This window comes from Equus przewalskii, unplaced genomic scaffold (genome assembly GCF_037783145.1).
Source record: "Equus przewalskii isolate Varuska unplaced genomic scaffold, EquPr2 ChrUn-9, whole genome shotgun sequence".
NCBI classification, from domain to species: domain Eukaryota; kingdom Metazoa; phylum Chordata; class Mammalia; order Perissodactyla; family Equidae; genus Equus; species Equus przewalskii.
Window position 1 is genome coordinate 1,468,950 of NW_027228757.1, and position 16,572 is coordinate 1,485,521.

Genomic DNA, 16,572 nt, shown 5'->3' on the forward strand with positions numbered 1-16,572 from the left:
TTCAATAGGAAAATCCCCCCTCTCGATGTCCAAAGTGGCTACTCCAGCTTCTGCTGTTAGATCTGTACCCCAGCTGGCAGGGAGGAGTAAAGGAACAAGGAGAATTCATACCCATTTCTTTTAAGGGCGGATCTGGAAGACACTCACATCCATTGGCCAGAATTTAGTCATGTGGCAATGTCTAGCTGCAAGTCAATCTGGGAACTGTAGTCTAACTGGGCAGCCACGTGCCCAGATGAAACTTGTGTGCATCCTCTAAAAAAGCCGTTGTACTTCCTTGTCTAAAGGAAGATGGGCAAAATGAAAACTGGTGAACAACCTACAGTCCCTGCCACAAATTGTTTATGTTTGTTTTTAAAACCAAAGTGCATGTGTTACTTTTCCCCCAAAAAAGATTTCTTCTTTTTCGTAAATGCCAAAAACCCAAAATTAAGTCCTGTCACTCTGCCCGGCTCTGGACCTTAACCCCTGGGGCTGCCCCTCTGCTCCTGCCTCTTCTGGGTGCCCCTAGGCCCTCCCGTGTGCTCACCTGTTCCTTACCCACAGTGGAGCTGCAACAGAAAGACCGGGCACTGGTGGAGCTGCTGCAAGAGAAGGTCGGGCTGTTCGCCGAGATGACCCATTTCCAGGTGGAAGAGGATGGCGGCAGTGGGATGCCCCTGCCCACCCTGCCCAGGGGCCTTTTCCGCTCTGAGTCCCTTGAGGCCCCTCGTGGCGAGCGGCTGCTGCAGGATGCCATCCGTGAGGGTGAGGGAGCTCCTAGGGAAGAGTCCAGGCTCATCCACTCACCATCACAGAATATGACCACACGGCTAGACAGACAAGGGGGAGGTCGACTCCATAATCCACAAACTCCCCTGAGTGCCTGTTTGCTGCCAGGTGCTGGGAAGGCAGGGGCAGAGGCGTGGTCCTTGCTCCTGTTTGACACCTCTCATTAGCATCTACTTGTGCGGGCCCTTAGGCACCATTAATGACCTTTGTTTTGCCTGGTCTGTGGGTATGAGTGAGACCTCACTGCCTGTGCAGGGGGAATTTCCCTAAATGCCTCAATATTCCATGTATATTGGTGAACGGCATCCCCTCCCATTCCCCACAGGGTTCTCTCTTGCTCCTGTCCTCATCTCTTCCTCTTTCCTTTCAGTGGAGAGCTTGAAGGACCTGCTGGTGGGGCCTGGAGTAGAGCTGCTCTCAACATCCCGAGAACCAGCCCTGCCAACGGATCCAGACAGCGGCGGTAACACGAGTCCTGGGGTCACTGCCAGTGAGTGCCAGGGCAGGGGACCAAGGTAGTGGGTGGGCAGGATTAAAGGGAATGGGGTAGTACCAGGGACCGAGTGGTGTCAGGGCCCTGGGGAAGTGAGCCCAGCCCGTCCTTTTCCCCTTCTCAACAGATGGTGAGGCCAGAACCTTCAATGGCTCGATTGAGCTCTGCAGGGCTGACTCAGACTCCAGCCAGAAGGTGGGTCCTCAGAAGGTGTCAGGACTTGGCTAGAGGGTGGGAAAGGGACAGCTGGCCTATAGATCCTTGACACAGAGCTATCAGGGACTTGTGTGCTTGCTGACTCCCCATCCTTGCCCATTTCTGCAGGATCGAAATGGAAATCAGCTGAGATCGCCCCAGGAGGTGAGATGGGAATTTGATGGTATAGGAAACTGAAGGGAGGATTTCTCAGTCTGAGAAATTGGAGTCCAATTTGGAGTGGTGTGGGGGAAAGTCTACACTTGAAAGTATCTGGAGTCTTATTGTCCCCACACCCACCTTTACTCAACTTCTGGGCAGTTCTCCCATCCTGAAGCTTGGGCCCTGTTCCCACCCTCTTCTCTGTCCTCAGGAAGCGTTGCAGCGATTGGTCAATCTCTATGGACTTCTACATGGCCTACAGGTCAGTGGGGCAAGGGGAGGAGCCAGACCAAAGCTGCCCGTTTTGGTGGGGCAGAGTCATCCTAACAGGCCTTTCTAAGCCTTCCTCCAATTTGAGCTCTCCAGGAATCATGACCTGGGCGCTGGGGAGGGAGGGGAAGGGGGAGAAGAAACGGGGTTCTGATACACCCGTCCGTCCCCATGCCACCCCCAGGCGGCTGTGGCCCAGCAGGACACTTTGATGGAAGCTCGGTTCCCTGAGGGCCCTGAGCGGCGGGAGAAGCTGTCTCGAGCCAACTCTCGGGATGGGGATGCTGGCAGAGCCGGGGTTGCCCCCGGGGCTCCTGAAAAGCAGGCCACAGAACTGGCATTACTGCAGCGGCAACACACGCTGCTGCAGGAGGAGCTGCGGCGCTGCCGGCGGCTAGGCGAAGAGCGGGCCACCGAGGCCGGCAGCCTGGAAGCCCGGCTCCGGGAAAGCGAGCAGGCCCGGGCTCTGCTGGAGCGGGAGGCCGAGGAGGCTCGCAGGCAGCTGGCCGCCTTGGGCCAGACTGAACCGCTCCCAGCGGAGGCCCCCTGGGCCCGCAGGCCTCTGGACCCTCGGCGTCGGAGCCTCCCTGCCGGCGATGCCCTGTACTTGAGTTTCACCCCCCCACAGGTAAGGAGGCTTGGAGGAGTGAGCTGACCTGGGGTGGACATAAGGGTCCATGAGAGAACCTGCAAGGAATGGGGGATTTGAGCTGAAATGAAATCAGGCAACAGACTTGAAGGATATTATGATGCTGGTTGGAGAACTGAAAAATTTGGATGGGTACAGAAAGAAATCAGTCAGTGGTGGCTCTACTGGGAGAGTCGCGTCTTGGGGCCCAGCAGGGCCTGCAGTCTTCACACTGCTCATTCCCTGGCCTGCTGCTTTTCCTGCCTGCTGTCCACAGCCCAGCCGAGGCCACGATCGCCTGGATTTGCCTGTGACTATTCGCTCTGTCCATCGACCATTTGAGGATCGAGAGAGACAGGAGCTGGGCAGCCCCGAGGAGCGGCTGCAAGATAGCAGTGACCCTGACACTGGCAGCGAGGAGGAAGGTGGTGGCCGTCTGTCTCCGCCCCATAGTCCACGAGGTGAGACCCAGGCAGAGACATGGAATAGAAGTGGGGTACAACCTGGGTAGAGACCCTTGGGTTTCCAAATGGAGTCTGTATCCTGGAACACAGGAACATTGAGGACGGTCCCTAAAATCCGAGTTCTACAGTAACCCTTGGGAGGGACGCACGGACTTCCCATTTTGTCCCATGGTGAATGAGTGGTGGAACTCGAGGAAGCAGAGAACGTAGGGTCCTTTCCTCTTCCAAAAAGCCAGTGATTCCCAACCTTCTCAAGTAGAAATAGATTTTTTTTCCCTTAAGACTGGCACCTGAGCTAACATCTGTTTCCAATCTTTTTTTTTTTTTTCCTTCTTCTCCCCAAAGCCCTCCAGTACATAGTTGTATATTCTAGTTGTGAGTGCCTCTGGTTGTGCTATGTGGGACACCGCCTCAGCATGGCCTGATGAGAGGTGCTAGGTCCACGCCCAGGATCCAAACCAGTGAAACCCTGGGCCGCCAAAGCAGAGTGCACAGACTCGGCCACGGGGCCAGCCCTAGAAATAGATTTTTAAAGTAAAACAATTTCAAAGATCTCTAAGTTCTTAGAGTTGGTTCAGGAAATGCAAAACAACTAAAAGCTACTGTGACTTCATATAATAATCTTAATACATTTTGTATTTTATTAACCAAATTGTATCTTTGTATAGTTACAAAGTGTAAAAGGACCTAGGTGTGGCTAGGTGTGGCCTTGTTGACAGAGGTTTTTCTCTCACCCACGGGCTCACTGACCTCTGCCACTGACACCTCTGCTGTCCCTTGCAGCCTTCAGAGCTCTTCAGTACGCAGATGGGGAGGCATTAGTGTAGGGGGGCAGTTGCTCCCAGGAGCCTCTACTCACTCACTAACTTTGCCCTTCCCCCTTCAGACTTCACCCGAATGCAGGACATCCCGGAAGAGACTGAGAGCCGCGACGGGGAGCCTGTGGCTTCAGAGAGCTAAGGGGGCCCCTCCCCCCTGCCCTGTGCCCCCCTGAAGAACATTACTGAGGGAGGAAAACCTTGGGGACTCCAATCTGCCAATGACAAGGGAACATTTGAAAGAACTGCTGATTGTCCTTGCCAGCTCTTGGGATCCTTGGATACCTGGGGCCATTTAGGAAGCTGGGCGAATTAGGCCATAGTGCCCCCTGGTGGCATCCAGAAGCTACACCACAGATGCCAATCTTTCATGCCTTCTTCCCTCTACTTTAGGAAAATTTATTTATTTATTGTTTATTAGTTATGGAGGGAGAGAGGAGATTTAGAGGACCAGGGACATGGGAACCAAGCCATAGGGATCAGGGGGCCTTGTCCTTTAACACTACTGGGGTTTATTCAGGCTTAGCCGTGCAACTGCAGGGTTCTAGCCCTGACACCCCTCCCCAGCAACAACCATCTTTGGGGAGAGGCTGCAGCCACAGGAGCCTATTGCCCTTCCAGAAGGGCTGTGGGAAGGGCCATGTCCCTCTCCCACTTCCCTCAGCCTCTTCCTGCTGTTCTCTCTTCTCTCCATCCTCCATGGAAACCCCAGGGAGATAACCTGGCTTCCTAGAGCTGATGGAATAGAGGTTGAGGTGGCCATAATAGTTTGTTGCTGGGGGAGGGAAAAAAACCCACAGGGACCAGAATGTTCTTTTGTTGTTGTTATTTTCTTTTTTGTACCAAAGCCAACTGCACGTGTTTTATATTTTTAAGAGAAGATTGTAGGCAGTTAGAAATCACAGCCTTCTATCTCCACATCTCTGAAGAACTTGAGGGATGGGGGAACAACGGCTTCTCTCCTCATCTATAGTAATGGGGGATCTCTTCTGACCTCTTCCCCAGCCATTTGGAAAAAAAGTTCTAGGGAGAGTCGGGAAATCTCCACAAATCCTGACCTCATCCCCCACCTCAGCAACCATGACCTGAAACCTCAGTGTGAATTTTGGGGATTTTTCAATGGACCCCCCAGTGCCCACCAGCTCCAGCCGTTTTTCTGCCAATTTGATTGTTAAAAAAAAAAAAAAAAAAAAAAAAAAAAAGGAAAGAAAAAAACACAAAGCAGGGAAAATTAAAGACCTGGAACCCCATGATGTGCTGTCTCTTAATGTCTGCTGGTTCCGAGGGTGCTGGTGATGAGGAAAGCCGGGCAGTGACCCGTGTCCCTCCAGAAGAGGTCTTTGCCTCTCACAGGGACGACAGACTGCCTCATTGAAGACGGGGCGCTAGCCACAGAACCTGCTGCAGGCCTTTTTTGTTGTTGTCGTCGATATTCATGAATACAAGGATGAGAATGAAGGGGCGCTGAGCTGGTTCCAGTGGTTGCTGGGGATTCCAATATTAGAAAACTTGTTTCCATCTCATTTGCATGCCATGCTCAGAAACTGCATCAGCCTGTTGCCCCCTTCCTTCCCTTTGGGCACAGTTCCTGTTAGCCTCTCCCCTGTCATTCATTTTCAGACTCAGCCCCACTCTGCCCTGGTTCTTCCCAGTGTCAGGGTCCTGGGGTAACCTCTTTAAGACAGTTCCCCTCAGAGGAGCTGCTCATTTGCTCTCTGCCTCTTGGAGAGGTAGTGAGAGATTAGGTTGGTTTCAGTTCTTGGTTTTGGTTCATTTTGCTTCCTGTTTCTGGTTAATACCCTACTCCGGGGCTGTGGGGGGAGGGAGGAGGTGAGAGTCTAGAGTTGAATAAATGCTGGCATGCATACACATGTCTCTGTTGGAGCCCATGGGGTAAGAAGAGAAGAATGGGGCTCAAGACCTCAGCTGGAAAGAGGAATCGAAATCACGTGAGGGGGCAGGCTTGGGGGAGCAGCCAGCACCCTGCACCCCTGTACTTCTCGTCCACCAGCACTGGCCTTTACAAAGTGCTTTCTCATCCATTACGGGACGTGTGAGGTAGGAGTTTGTTCTCATTTTGCAGAAAAACCTAGGTGCAGAAAGCTTGCCAGGCCCGGGGAGGTGAGCCAGGAAGGGGCCAGCTCTCCTCGCAACAGTCCTCCACTTCCCCTCCTCGGCTGCTTTGCCTAAAAATACCAGAACAAGTTGCAAACGCACTGACACACGGCTCAGCAGCTGTCTGCCTTGTCAGCTGGAAGCGGCTGGGACCTGAGGCTGTAAAGGCGGTGCAGGGGGTGGGAGTGGGGTATCAGCATCCGAAGACCACCAAGAAAGGGGAATGCAGGCTCCCCAGCTTTCTCACACAGATCCAGGGAAGACACGAAGCGCACGGTGCAGGTGTGGAGAAGCCCACAGCACGTGGGAGAGCCGTGCTGTCCCTCCTGCTGCCCCTTGACCAAAACCTGTCCTCATCCTTGGCCCTGAAACTTAGGTCACACATTTCTCTGACATGGCTGTTCTGAGATTAGCCCCTCACATCTTTCACCATTCTATCCATTGTCCCCTCTAATCCCATTTTCGGAAACTCAGTCTTAACCTCTATCCCTTCTGCCGCCGTTTCAAAGCTCTCTGGCTTCATGCTCCAGGAAGCCAGGGCCCAGCTTCTCGCCACAACAATGCCTTCTTTCCGGTCCGAGAGGAGCTCCAAGCCTGCGAGGCCCAGCCCTCCTCCATTGCACCCTCCCCCACCTCTCCCACCCCTCTCCAAGAGGAGATCTGCGTGCATTGGTTCATCTCTGACTTGGACCTCTTTAAACTTTGTCAATATTGACCTCTGGGTCCCATAAAGCAGAAATGCTCCCAGAGGAGCCAATATCCGGAGCCTAGCAAGGCCATCGGAGGAACTGCAGGGGGTGGCAAGAGGGGTACCTAGCTGGGGGGGATTTTCCATCCTGAATTGGCTGGGTACAGACCTGGAGTTTTGGAACCAGTTTAAACATTATCAAAAAAAAGGAAATTAAACATCAAGAGGCTAATTAAATGTCTTTAACATTGCTTAATGTGTTGTGAATTGGGTGGTTGTTTAGAGCCTCTTCTGCTCAGCAACTGGATGGAGCTGGGGCAGAGGGCGCCTGCAGGCCGCCCGCCACCCCCCCCACCCCCCCGCAGGCTTCACCGCTCAGGTGCAGCTCCCAGCTGTTGCTCTGGGATCCTGAGTGGCCTGAGTTGTTCTGGGCTCTAAGGCACGTTGGGGCAGCGGGAGGGCAATGTGAGTGGGAGCTTCGCCCCATCTTCCCTCTATACCTCCCTCCTTGCCAGGGGCCGCCCCCCAAGAAAGTCCATTCTAATGGCTAAGCTTTGTCATTGCTGGGTCTCTACGGACACAGAAACCAAAGGGGAGCCCCCTGCCCTGGAGAACACACTTTCAAGAGGGGCTTGAGGGGCCAACCCCTCACTCACTCCTTTATGTAAAACTCATTTCACTCTAGAACGTGTAACAATCATTCCAGACAAGACCTTTTTGGCTCCCTGTCCCCGTCTCCCAGCTGCCACCTTATTTCGTCCTCTTCCTTTTTGTCTCCATTTTACATGATGTGTGAGAATAACAGCTAATACTCTATTTCAGGCACTGCCGAGTTCTCAACAGCCCATTTTACAGATGAGAAAACAGAAGTAAAGCAATTTACTGAGGTCCCTCAGCCAGTTAGTGTCAGAGCTGGCATGTGAATCCAGGTGCTCTGACACCTTTAGCTCTGATACTCTGAGCTAAGCACTTGGGGTGGAGAGGAAGACTAGCACCACTTTCTGTGGTTTCCACTTCTTTGGCTGCACCTTCAGCCTCCTCTTCTCCCAACTCCCTTCCCCATCTCTCACCTCCCTATGCCCCACTCACACCCTTGGCTTATCTTCACTTTTCCCTCCAAATCTTGATTTAAAGAGAGACACACAGGTCCTCCCAGCCAGGACCAGGGTTCTACACTTGGGGCTTGGCTGATGCCAGGGATCCAACAAGACCCCATGTGCCTTCTCCCAGCAAGGGGACTACAGCTTTTGCAGCTGAGGTCTGTAAGCACCAAGTTTCTGTAGGAACCACTGAGATGGTAAAAAGGTGGAGATGGCCAGGAGAGGAGAGCATTTTGGGCCCTGGCACCAGAGGAGGACAAGAGCACACCCCGTTTGAGGTGAGGGGATGGGGAGGGGACAGACAGAGGGAGATAGGCACTGACCTCTGATCCATGAGTCTAGAAACCTTGGGAAAATTTCCTGGGAATTCTCACAGGAGGCAGAAATGGGGCAAAGAATCCTTTTGTCCACACTAACTGGAGGTGGAACTGGGATTAAGGGTCAAGACAATTTGTGAATGATCCAGAGGTTTATTCTCAGATCCTCTTCTTTCCCACCTCCAAATGGAGACAAGCTTTGTCATACCCAGAGTGACCTGGGCCCAGGCCTCTCCCACTCCACCACACACCCACAGTGAGATCAAGGAGCAGACATTCCCTCAGGCAACGCAGCCAGGTAGAGAGGCAGGCCCCCTTCTCCCTATAAGGTGAGCATCCTGCACCTGGCAGACCCCAGAAGGAGGAGAGTGTTTAGCTTGCACCCATCACTCAGGTGTCCTTTTGTCTAATTTGGTGAGCAGCATAGTAAAAGGGCAACTCTCCTAGGGGGTACTTCCAACCCACCTCCTGCCTACCTCGTTTAGGGCCACCTGTTCCACCCAGCCTCGGCCCTGGGGCCACAGTCTTGCTCGCAGATCCCTGAAGGTGTCTGCCAGGGCCCTTCGTGGCTCCCGCCTTAGGAGACAGTACAGCACAGGGTTGAGGCAGATGTTGCTGTGTGCCAGGCAGGTGGTGACATGGGAGACTTGGGAATGGATGATGTAGAAAGTGCTGTCCCAGGGTACCAGGTCAAACTTCACCAGGATGCCCCAGAGAGTGACCACATGGTTGGGGAACCAGCAGAGGAAGAAGGAGGCCACCAGGATGCGGACAGAGCGGGCTACAACCCTGCTGTCCTGCCGACGCCGTTGCCGCTGCCGCAGGAAGGCCAGCAACAGCAGATAGCTGGTGGTGATGATGCCCAGGGGCACCATGAAGGCCAGCACCACCCTCTGAAGCTGGTAGGCTCCCAGCCAATACTTGCTGGGGAAGCGCATTAGGCACAGACGCACGCCACACACCTCACTCTCAGCCCCAAAGACAGCCGTGGGCACTGTCACCAGGGCAGCTGCCATCCACACTGCCAGGGTGGCCATACGGGCCCAGAAGAGTGATAGGTGGGTGCCTGGTCCTGTAGCCATGGCCACCACCCAGTATCGGGCAACACTCAGCGCCGTGATGAGGAAGATGCTGGCATAGACGTTGAGGACAGTGGCCGTCAGGACCATCTTGCAGAGGGCACCTCCGAAGGGCCAGTGGAGGTCCAGTGCTGACTCAGCTGCCCAGAAGGGGAGAGTAAGTGCCATCCCCAGGTCTGCCAGAGCCAGGTTGAAGACAAAAGTGTCGGAAGGAACTCGCCGAGCACAGTTACCCAGCACCCACAGCACGGCCAAGTTTCCCAGCAAGCCGACAGCCCCCACAAGCCCGTAGGCCAGGGCAACCACAACCCTCAGGGCTGGGAATTCAACAGGCATCGCAGCATCATCAGTACTCAGCACGCTGCCTCCAGAGGTGTTGCCCCGGAATGCAGGCAGCGGGGCAGAAGTATTGGGTGTGGGCATCGCAGGGCATCCAAAGTCAGTGGTGCCAGGCAGAGGGGCCAGCAAGTGCCTGCCAGACTGGCAGGGCCACCTACAGCTCTCAGCAGGAACCTCTAGATCTGAGTGCTTCTCTCAGGGCCTCAAGCTGCCAGGAGCCCTGGCCCACGCCCACACCTCAGAGGGAGGGGTGTGGATGGGACAACCTGCCTCTTCCCTGTTGGGTGGTGGGTGGGGCAGGGTAAGGGAGGGCCCAAACATAAATGTGTGCCTGCGTGCGTGTGTGCGTGCGTGTGTGTGCGCGTGTGCGTGTGTGTGTGTGTGTGTGTGTAGGAAGGGCTCTATGTGGCAGAAAGGGAGGGGAGAAAGGGGAGTTAACTATGGAGAGCAGCACCAAGCCTCCACTGTGGGGAGAGGGCCAGAGATACCCCATCTCAGGGATGACAGGAACTAAACTGGAGCCCCCTCTACTCCTAACAGTGTGCAGGGGCCCCCTTCTCTGCAGAAAGTGCTCCTTGGGGCCAGGGGAAGGGGCCTGGAAGGGGGCTAGAGGCAGGGACCCAGAATGCATGTCTGAGAGAGAGAGCAGAGGTTCTGGAGTCCCAGATCTGCTACTCACTAGCTGTGTGACTTTGGGTGAGTTACTTTACTCCCCTGAGACTCAGTTTCGTTGCTTAAAATTTTCAGATAATATCACAGCGTCGCAGGATTGGTGTGATGAAATGAGATAATACATGTGAAAAAGCACTTTGTATGTTACTGTTTTTCATAAATGATTATTATCTCAAAGGAAAAGTTTGGGGTGTCTGTAGTGAAAGGGAGCAGGGTACCGAGCAGCTATTATCACCATGCCCAGGGAACAGCGCCAACTAAAACACAGGTTGGAATTCATTGCAGCAACAAGTGACCTTGAGGCTAAGGACGGGGAGGAAAGGAGAGAGGAAGTCACAGCTTCCTGTTCCCTCCTCACTGGGAACATGGCCCGTGAAGACCTGAGTGGACCTGGGGCATGCCCGCAGTTCTGTTCCTGCTCCCGAGCATGAAGTAGTCCTGCTAACCTCTATCACTCCCACTGCCATTTCACCCTTTCCTGCTCTAGTCCATGGAGTCAGAGGTCAACAGCACCCCCACTCTCTCCTCCAGTCCCCAAACCCCATTCCAGAGCTGTGGACCCTGAGATACATCCTCACCACACCTCATCCTGTCTCCCCATGATCTCAGCCCTCACTGGAAAAAATGCCTCATTGGGTCCTCCCCTTTTATGCCCATATCGCTATGCTTTGCAGAATTTGCTGTGATAGGGAAAAAGAGAGGGTGGGAGGTGGGTAGATAAAAGAGTGAGGCTTTTTCAAGGATTCCAAAATATTCAACACCTTCCTGCCCTCTGAGATGTTTGGTGTTCAGTTCCCTTGGAGTGCTGGGGGAGGAGAGGGGCCCTCGGGACAATCAATCAGCAGTGTGTTTGATGAACCCTATGGAAGACACCCAGAGATCCAGATTGGGTGCCGGGATGTTTGGGTTTTTCAGCAAGGAATGGGTGTGAAAGGGGTGGCAGAAGGGGTGTGGCCAGTCCAAGTTCAGCTGAGTCAGATGGGCTACCTCCTGACCTCCTGGACTGCTCCTGTGTGACTTCGTACCAGTTCCTCCGCCTCCGGGCCATGTTTACTCTTCCACCCGTCCGGCGTCACCTTGCCAATCTGGCAGTGAAGATGTCTGTTTAATGCATTAGATTTATTTTCTCTTGGCTTGGAGAAAGGAAGTTGAGTCAGAACTCCAGGGTTCTGCTATCCATTTGAAATATCTGGTCCTCTAATCATTCCTTTTTTTACCTCTACTCATTTCTAATCCAAATCCTTTCCCTTGGTCTGAGACTAACACCCCCTTATGGTTATGCAGAGAGGTGATGCCACCAGCTGGCCAAGTCTAAGAACTTCGCTTTGGGCCCTTACCTTTTTCTAGTAGTTCATTCATTCACTCTAATCAGAGCATTTCCTGAGAACCCTAATTATGTGCCAGGCATTGTGCCATATGCTGGGGAGACAAAAACAAATAAAATATGGTCCCTCTCCTCATGAAATGTAATAAACTTTTTCAAGATGGATGGGATCTTTAAGATCATCTAGTTCAACTTCTCATTTTATAGGGAGTGAAAGTGACTTGTCTAAGGCCACCAGGGAAATGGTGGCAGAGTCAGGATTTAAGATAAAAGTCTCTTGACTCCTAGAATCTGGCTCTTTCTGCTACATCATAAAACCCTTTTGGTATTTCTTTCCACCTATAGTCTCTTCCCCCTCGCTGAGTACCAGAAGCACCGGTCCTTGCCCTTGGGAAGCTCCTAGGCTGCCAAGGGAAACAGGAGCAGGATGTGGACAGAGGGACAGGGACGGCTCCTCTCTAGATGGTCTTCATTCACAGCTGCTGGGAAATGAGGAGGAACTGGATCCAACAAGAGTGATTTTGCCATCCCTCTTGTTCCTATTCCTCTGGAGCCACACTTTACCAGCCCAATTTTCTATCTCAATTAGAGTCCAAGGACCTGTGTGGTAGATTATCGTGTCTGCCTTACATAAAAAGGATTTATAATGACCAGGCCTTCCCCTCAGGCACCTGAATATCCATGGCAGCCCACATTTACCAGGCCACATCCCCGTCCCTGCTCTCCAAACCCAGACAAAGCGGAATTGGGGGAGGAGGCAGGAGGAACAGAGTCATCTTTCTGCAGAGCATAAAGAGAAGGAAGCTGTGCATTTGTGGCAGAAGAGACAGAGACTAGCCCCTTGGGGGACCAAAAATGGCAGAAGTAGGAGACCTGGCCCTAATCCAAATCTCCAACCTCATATCAACCCAAACAGCCACATCTCCAGCCCCTCACACGTCTGCCAGATCTCCTGGAGAAGATCCTCCAGTCTCGGGAAGGGGTATGGGCAGCTCCAACGCTCAAGGGCAAGCTCCAGATCAGTCTCTCTCTCTCATCTTTACATTTTGGAATAGTTTTAGATTTACAGAAAAATTGCAAAGGCAGTGAGAGTGACCCATCTCTTTTATTTTCCACATTAAAATAAAAATGGAAGGGCCTCAAAAATAAAAACAAAAATCTTAGGGATAAATCTGAGGAAAGAACTGTTTAATTTTACCTGAGATAGTCACAGAGATTATTTTTAAACTGAAGCTTGAAAAATCAGTAGACGTTTGTCCAGGGAAAGGGCATTTCAGGTGATGGGTACAGTACGATCAAAGACATGGGGGCATGCATCTGGGGAAATGCAAGCGTCAGCATGGCTGGCACAATAGTGTGTGTACCAAGGAAAAGACCAGGAAGCGTGGGAGCGGGAGGCAATCATGAGGTTATGGAGGACCTGAAGCAGGCAAGGGAACTTAGATTCTATCCTATAGAATGAGAAGCCACTGAAAGCTTTTAATCTACGCAGTGACAGAATCAGATTTATTTTTTAGGATTGTCTATCTGTTGACAATGTGAAGAACCACTCAAGGGGGCTGAAAATGGCAGGAGAAATATAAATTAGGAGAGTTTTGTAAATGGGCTGGGATAGTCAGGAAGTAGAGGAAAGGAGGAGTGTGGGTTATATTTAGGACATAGAATCAAATGACTGGGGATGTAAAATTGTTAAGAAGAGGGAGGAATTAAGAATGACCACCAGTTTATAGGCTCGGGGACTTAAGTGCATGGAGATTACATGAATGGATGGCTGGATAGATGTATGGTAGCACCATATACAGCATTAGAAAATACAGGCTGAAAAATGTGTGAACCATCTAGGTGTGGTGATCCAATATGCAGTTGACTATCTGGTCTTGAAGATCTGAACTTGGAAGTCCTTCAGTGGAAGGTGGTGATGGGTAAACCCATGGAAGAAAAGGTCCAGTAGCCCTGTGAACTCTGCTGGTTGCTTTCACAGCATCCACGTCCCCCTCCTCCTTTCTAAAGAACCTAATTTTGTTCCAGTATCCACTTCTCCACTACAGAGTCCAGATGACTTGGAGGAAGCTAACTCCATCCCCAGCTCTAGGGGTGGATGCTGATTATTTTAAGTCAATCACACTATAACCATCCCTCTTGACGGTAATTTTTTTTCAAGAGCCAAGGCTTAAGCTAATCAATACGTGACGTTACCCTGATGAGTGTTGTTAGTCCACAGGTTGGTCCAATCAGACTGAAGTGGGGGTAAGATTTTTATTCTGTGAGTGGCAGGGAGGATTTCTTTCTCCCATTGGATCTAAATTCAGAAGCATGTGTTGATTTTGGCAATCATCTTGTCACCACAAAAGAAGCCAGTCTAAGGACAAAGTCTTCTTGTGGAGGCAGGCAGAGTAGACAAGCTGAGCATACGCTATCTTTGGACTTCTAGTTATGAGGGAGAATACATTTATTATTGTTTAAGCCATTTTGAGTTATGTTTTCTGTTACTTGTGATGAGAAGCATCCTGGGTCTCAAGCCAGAACGGGATGTAAGATTAGTGAATAGTATTTTTTAGGGCAGAAGGAGCCAGAAATGTTTACTAAATTTATTGCTTACTATCGTTAAGACAGAGCTATGTTGGTGAGGTATCATCTCTGAGCAGGGCAGACTGTAATCTTCTACCTCTACGGTTTTGGCTTCAGGGACTGGCAGATTTTCAGAGGCATGAGTAGATAGACATCATCTCTAGAAGACGATAGCCCTGGTGAGACTGTATTTGATTGGCTGGCACTCCAAGACCAGTTCACTGGAGACTGTTTGACTTTGAGAAGTGAAAGGCTGACGCTGATTGGATGATTTTCACTTAGGCAAGTTGTTGATTGATTCAACTGGTTTAAAATAGGTTCTGAAGGCTACTTGTTGCCATGGCTACAGAATACTCATATCATGGTTTTTTTCCAAGTTTGTGGGATTTTTTTTTTAATTCTCAGGAAGAAGTATCCATCTTCCTGGCCAAGACCAATCTCTACATCTGTGTCTTAAACGATTCTCTTCACAGATCCTGCTCCATCAGTCATTCCCTTCCTCTTGGCTTTCCTACACTGCCTCTTTTATTGCAAGGAACAGAAATCCCCTTGAGCTGCTTCTAGTGATGAAACAGATATCCAATGACAGGATGATGTTGATTATGCCAGAGTCCTTGGAAAATCCTCACCTTTTTGCCTACCCATCTCTGCCTTCTCTTTCCTTCTTTCGCTGCGGTGGGTGGGAATGTTGGCATGAAAGACTAGGGCTAAGACTGCATTTTTAGAGTTTTAGTAGATCTGAATGGATTCAAGTGAGGTAATGGGAAGATAGAATAGTGCAGCCCTCAGGAAGCAGGTTTCATGCTTTTTGCTTTTCAGTTGGTCCCTGTTCCTGCTTCTCTCAGCACATCTGCTCCATTCTCCTGCTTCTCTTTGCAGATTAGCAACTCTGCCTGCTCCTCTTGGGCAGAACCTAAGACAGACACCTCAGCCCTGACACACCAGCATGACCTCCTAGCACCAGTGGCTACCATTAACCAACCATAGTTCTCTGGTTCTGAAAATCCTTGTGAAAGAGTATTTTTTCAGTCCTGAGTCTAGTCAAGTGTGTACCCTTTGTTTAATCAGCTGTGGCCACCAAGTCATTAAATATGCAGGACTGTTCTTTCTAGAGACTGTGGGAGGGGTAGGCTCTGCAGAAGAGGCTGCACATGGGACAGCCAATGAAGCATAGCTAGCACAGACTACTCTGCCTACCGTGCACATAGCCCCTTCTTTTCAAACATATATTTCTAAAGACTCCTCCTCCACTAACACAATCCACTATTCATAAAAAACATAAATACACCCACCCTCTCAACAAACAAAAACTATCCAAAGCCAAGTCTAACTATTGCATTCAGAGGCAATGTAATGGGGCCCCTTTAATCACTCTATAATTCCTGAGTGATGTCCATTCTTTTCTAGTTCGATTGTAATTGGTTCCAGGTATGATCCGTTGACATCTTACACCTTTTAGAAAACAAGCCCACAGACACCTGATGTACAATATTAGAGGAAAACACAAGGCAACTACAAGAAATTCTTAATTAAAAGGGAGAAAATAGAATGACTCCTCCAGATCGGCTCTGTATATCAGTCCAGTCCTCACAGTTATTTCACAGCCCTCAACATACCGCTCCAGCTTTGTAAGGCAAGCCCTCCACTGATACTGCAGGGTTAGCCCAGGGCGGGCGGGGGGACAACGTATATGACACAAGAGTGAATTCCCAGAACCAGTTTGCTGACTCACATCCTTAGAAGCGGAGTGAGTTCTTTGGTCAGAAAATTTGATCACATCAGTTTTTGCTTATTGGGAAGTTTTCCTTTTACCATTGGTTTTCAGATCATCCCTGAGATGGTCATTGACAAAAATTTCCTCTAATGGAACAGAAGAACTAAAACTGTTCTTCTGTTATCCTTTGTGGTTGGGATTAAGAATTGCTGGAGAAGCTGAGCTGCCTTGCCATGTTGATTTCAGTCAGACACAGGATCCAACTTGGTGTATTTCTGGCAGTTCAGTTCCCACAGGACTTTAGTGGGTTGCTTCCCCTTTTTCACTTTTAAGGGTGCCATATTGTCGCTGTTCTTGTTGTTTTACTGTTGTTACAGCCGTTTTCTTTTTCTTCTTTTTTTTACTTTTAGTATTTTTTCTTTTTTTATTTTGACATAATTTCAGACTGAGAGGAAACTACAAGAATAGTACAAAGAATTTTTGTATCCCCTTTACCCAGATTCCCCAAATGTTGTTTTTTTTTTTATTTTAATTTTTCCTTTTTCTCCCCAAAGCCCCCCTGGTACATAGTTGTGTATTCTTCGTTGTGGGTTCTTCTAGTTGTGGCATGTGGGACGCTGCCTCAGCGTGGTCTGATGAGCAGTGCCATGTCCGCGCCCAGGATCCGAACCAACGAAACACTGGGCCGCCTGCAGCGGAGCGCGCGAACTTAACCACTCGGCCACGGGGCCAGCCCCTGTTAACTTTTTTTTTTGAGGAAGATTTGCCCTGAGCTAACATCTACTGCCAATCCTTCTTTTTTTGCTGAGGAAGACTGGCCCTGAGCTAACATCCATGCCCATCTTCCTCTTCTTT

The 16,572-nt window shown here is 50.6% G+C and overlaps 2 protein-coding genes across 15 annotated transcripts in view; one reads left to right on the forward strand and one right to left on the reverse strand.

Annotated features, from left to right (window-relative positions):
• Positions 1-5,051, forward strand: part of ARHGEF2 (Rho/Rac guanine nucleotide exchange factor 2) — a 50,500-nt gene extending 45,449 nt beyond the window's left edge. For all 14 annotated transcript variants that reach the window (XM_070608630.1, XM_070608632.1, XM_070608633.1 and 11 more), the window contains 8 exons: positions 547-747; positions 1,142-1,261; positions 1,392-1,459; positions 1,589-1,624; positions 1,833-1,883; positions 2,076-2,519; positions 2,797-2,980; positions 3,870-5,051. In XM_070608630.1, the coding sequence (XP_070464731.1) occupies positions 547-747; positions 1,142-1,261; positions 1,392-1,459; positions 1,589-1,624; positions 1,833-1,883; positions 2,076-2,519; positions 2,797-2,980; positions 3,870-3,943 (1,178 nt within the window). In that variant the 3' untranslated portion in view covers positions 3,944-5,051. The remainder of the gene's footprint in view (positions 1-546; positions 748-1,141; positions 1,262-1,391; positions 1,460-1,588; positions 1,625-1,832; positions 1,884-2,075; positions 2,520-2,796; positions 2,981-3,869) is intronic.
• A 3,114-nt stretch (positions 5,052-8,165) lies between these two features.
• Positions 8,166-9,630, reverse strand: RXFP4 (relaxin family peptide/INSL5 receptor 4). The gene has a single exon (XM_008516788.2). The coding sequence runs from the start codon at positions 9,521-9,523 to the stop codon at positions 8,465-8,467; it is 1,059 nt and encodes a 352-aa protein (XP_008515010.2). The 5' UTR covers positions 9,524-9,630; the 3' UTR covers positions 8,166-8,464.
• Between the last annotated feature and the right edge of the window lie 6,942 nt (positions 9,631-16,572).

Bases quoted from the DNA above. Each gene is read 5' to 3' on its own strand.
- RXFP4 (XM_008516788.2), bottom strand. From the start codon at position 9,523: ATGCCCACACCCAATACTTCTGCCCCGCTGCCTGCATTCCGGGGCAAC.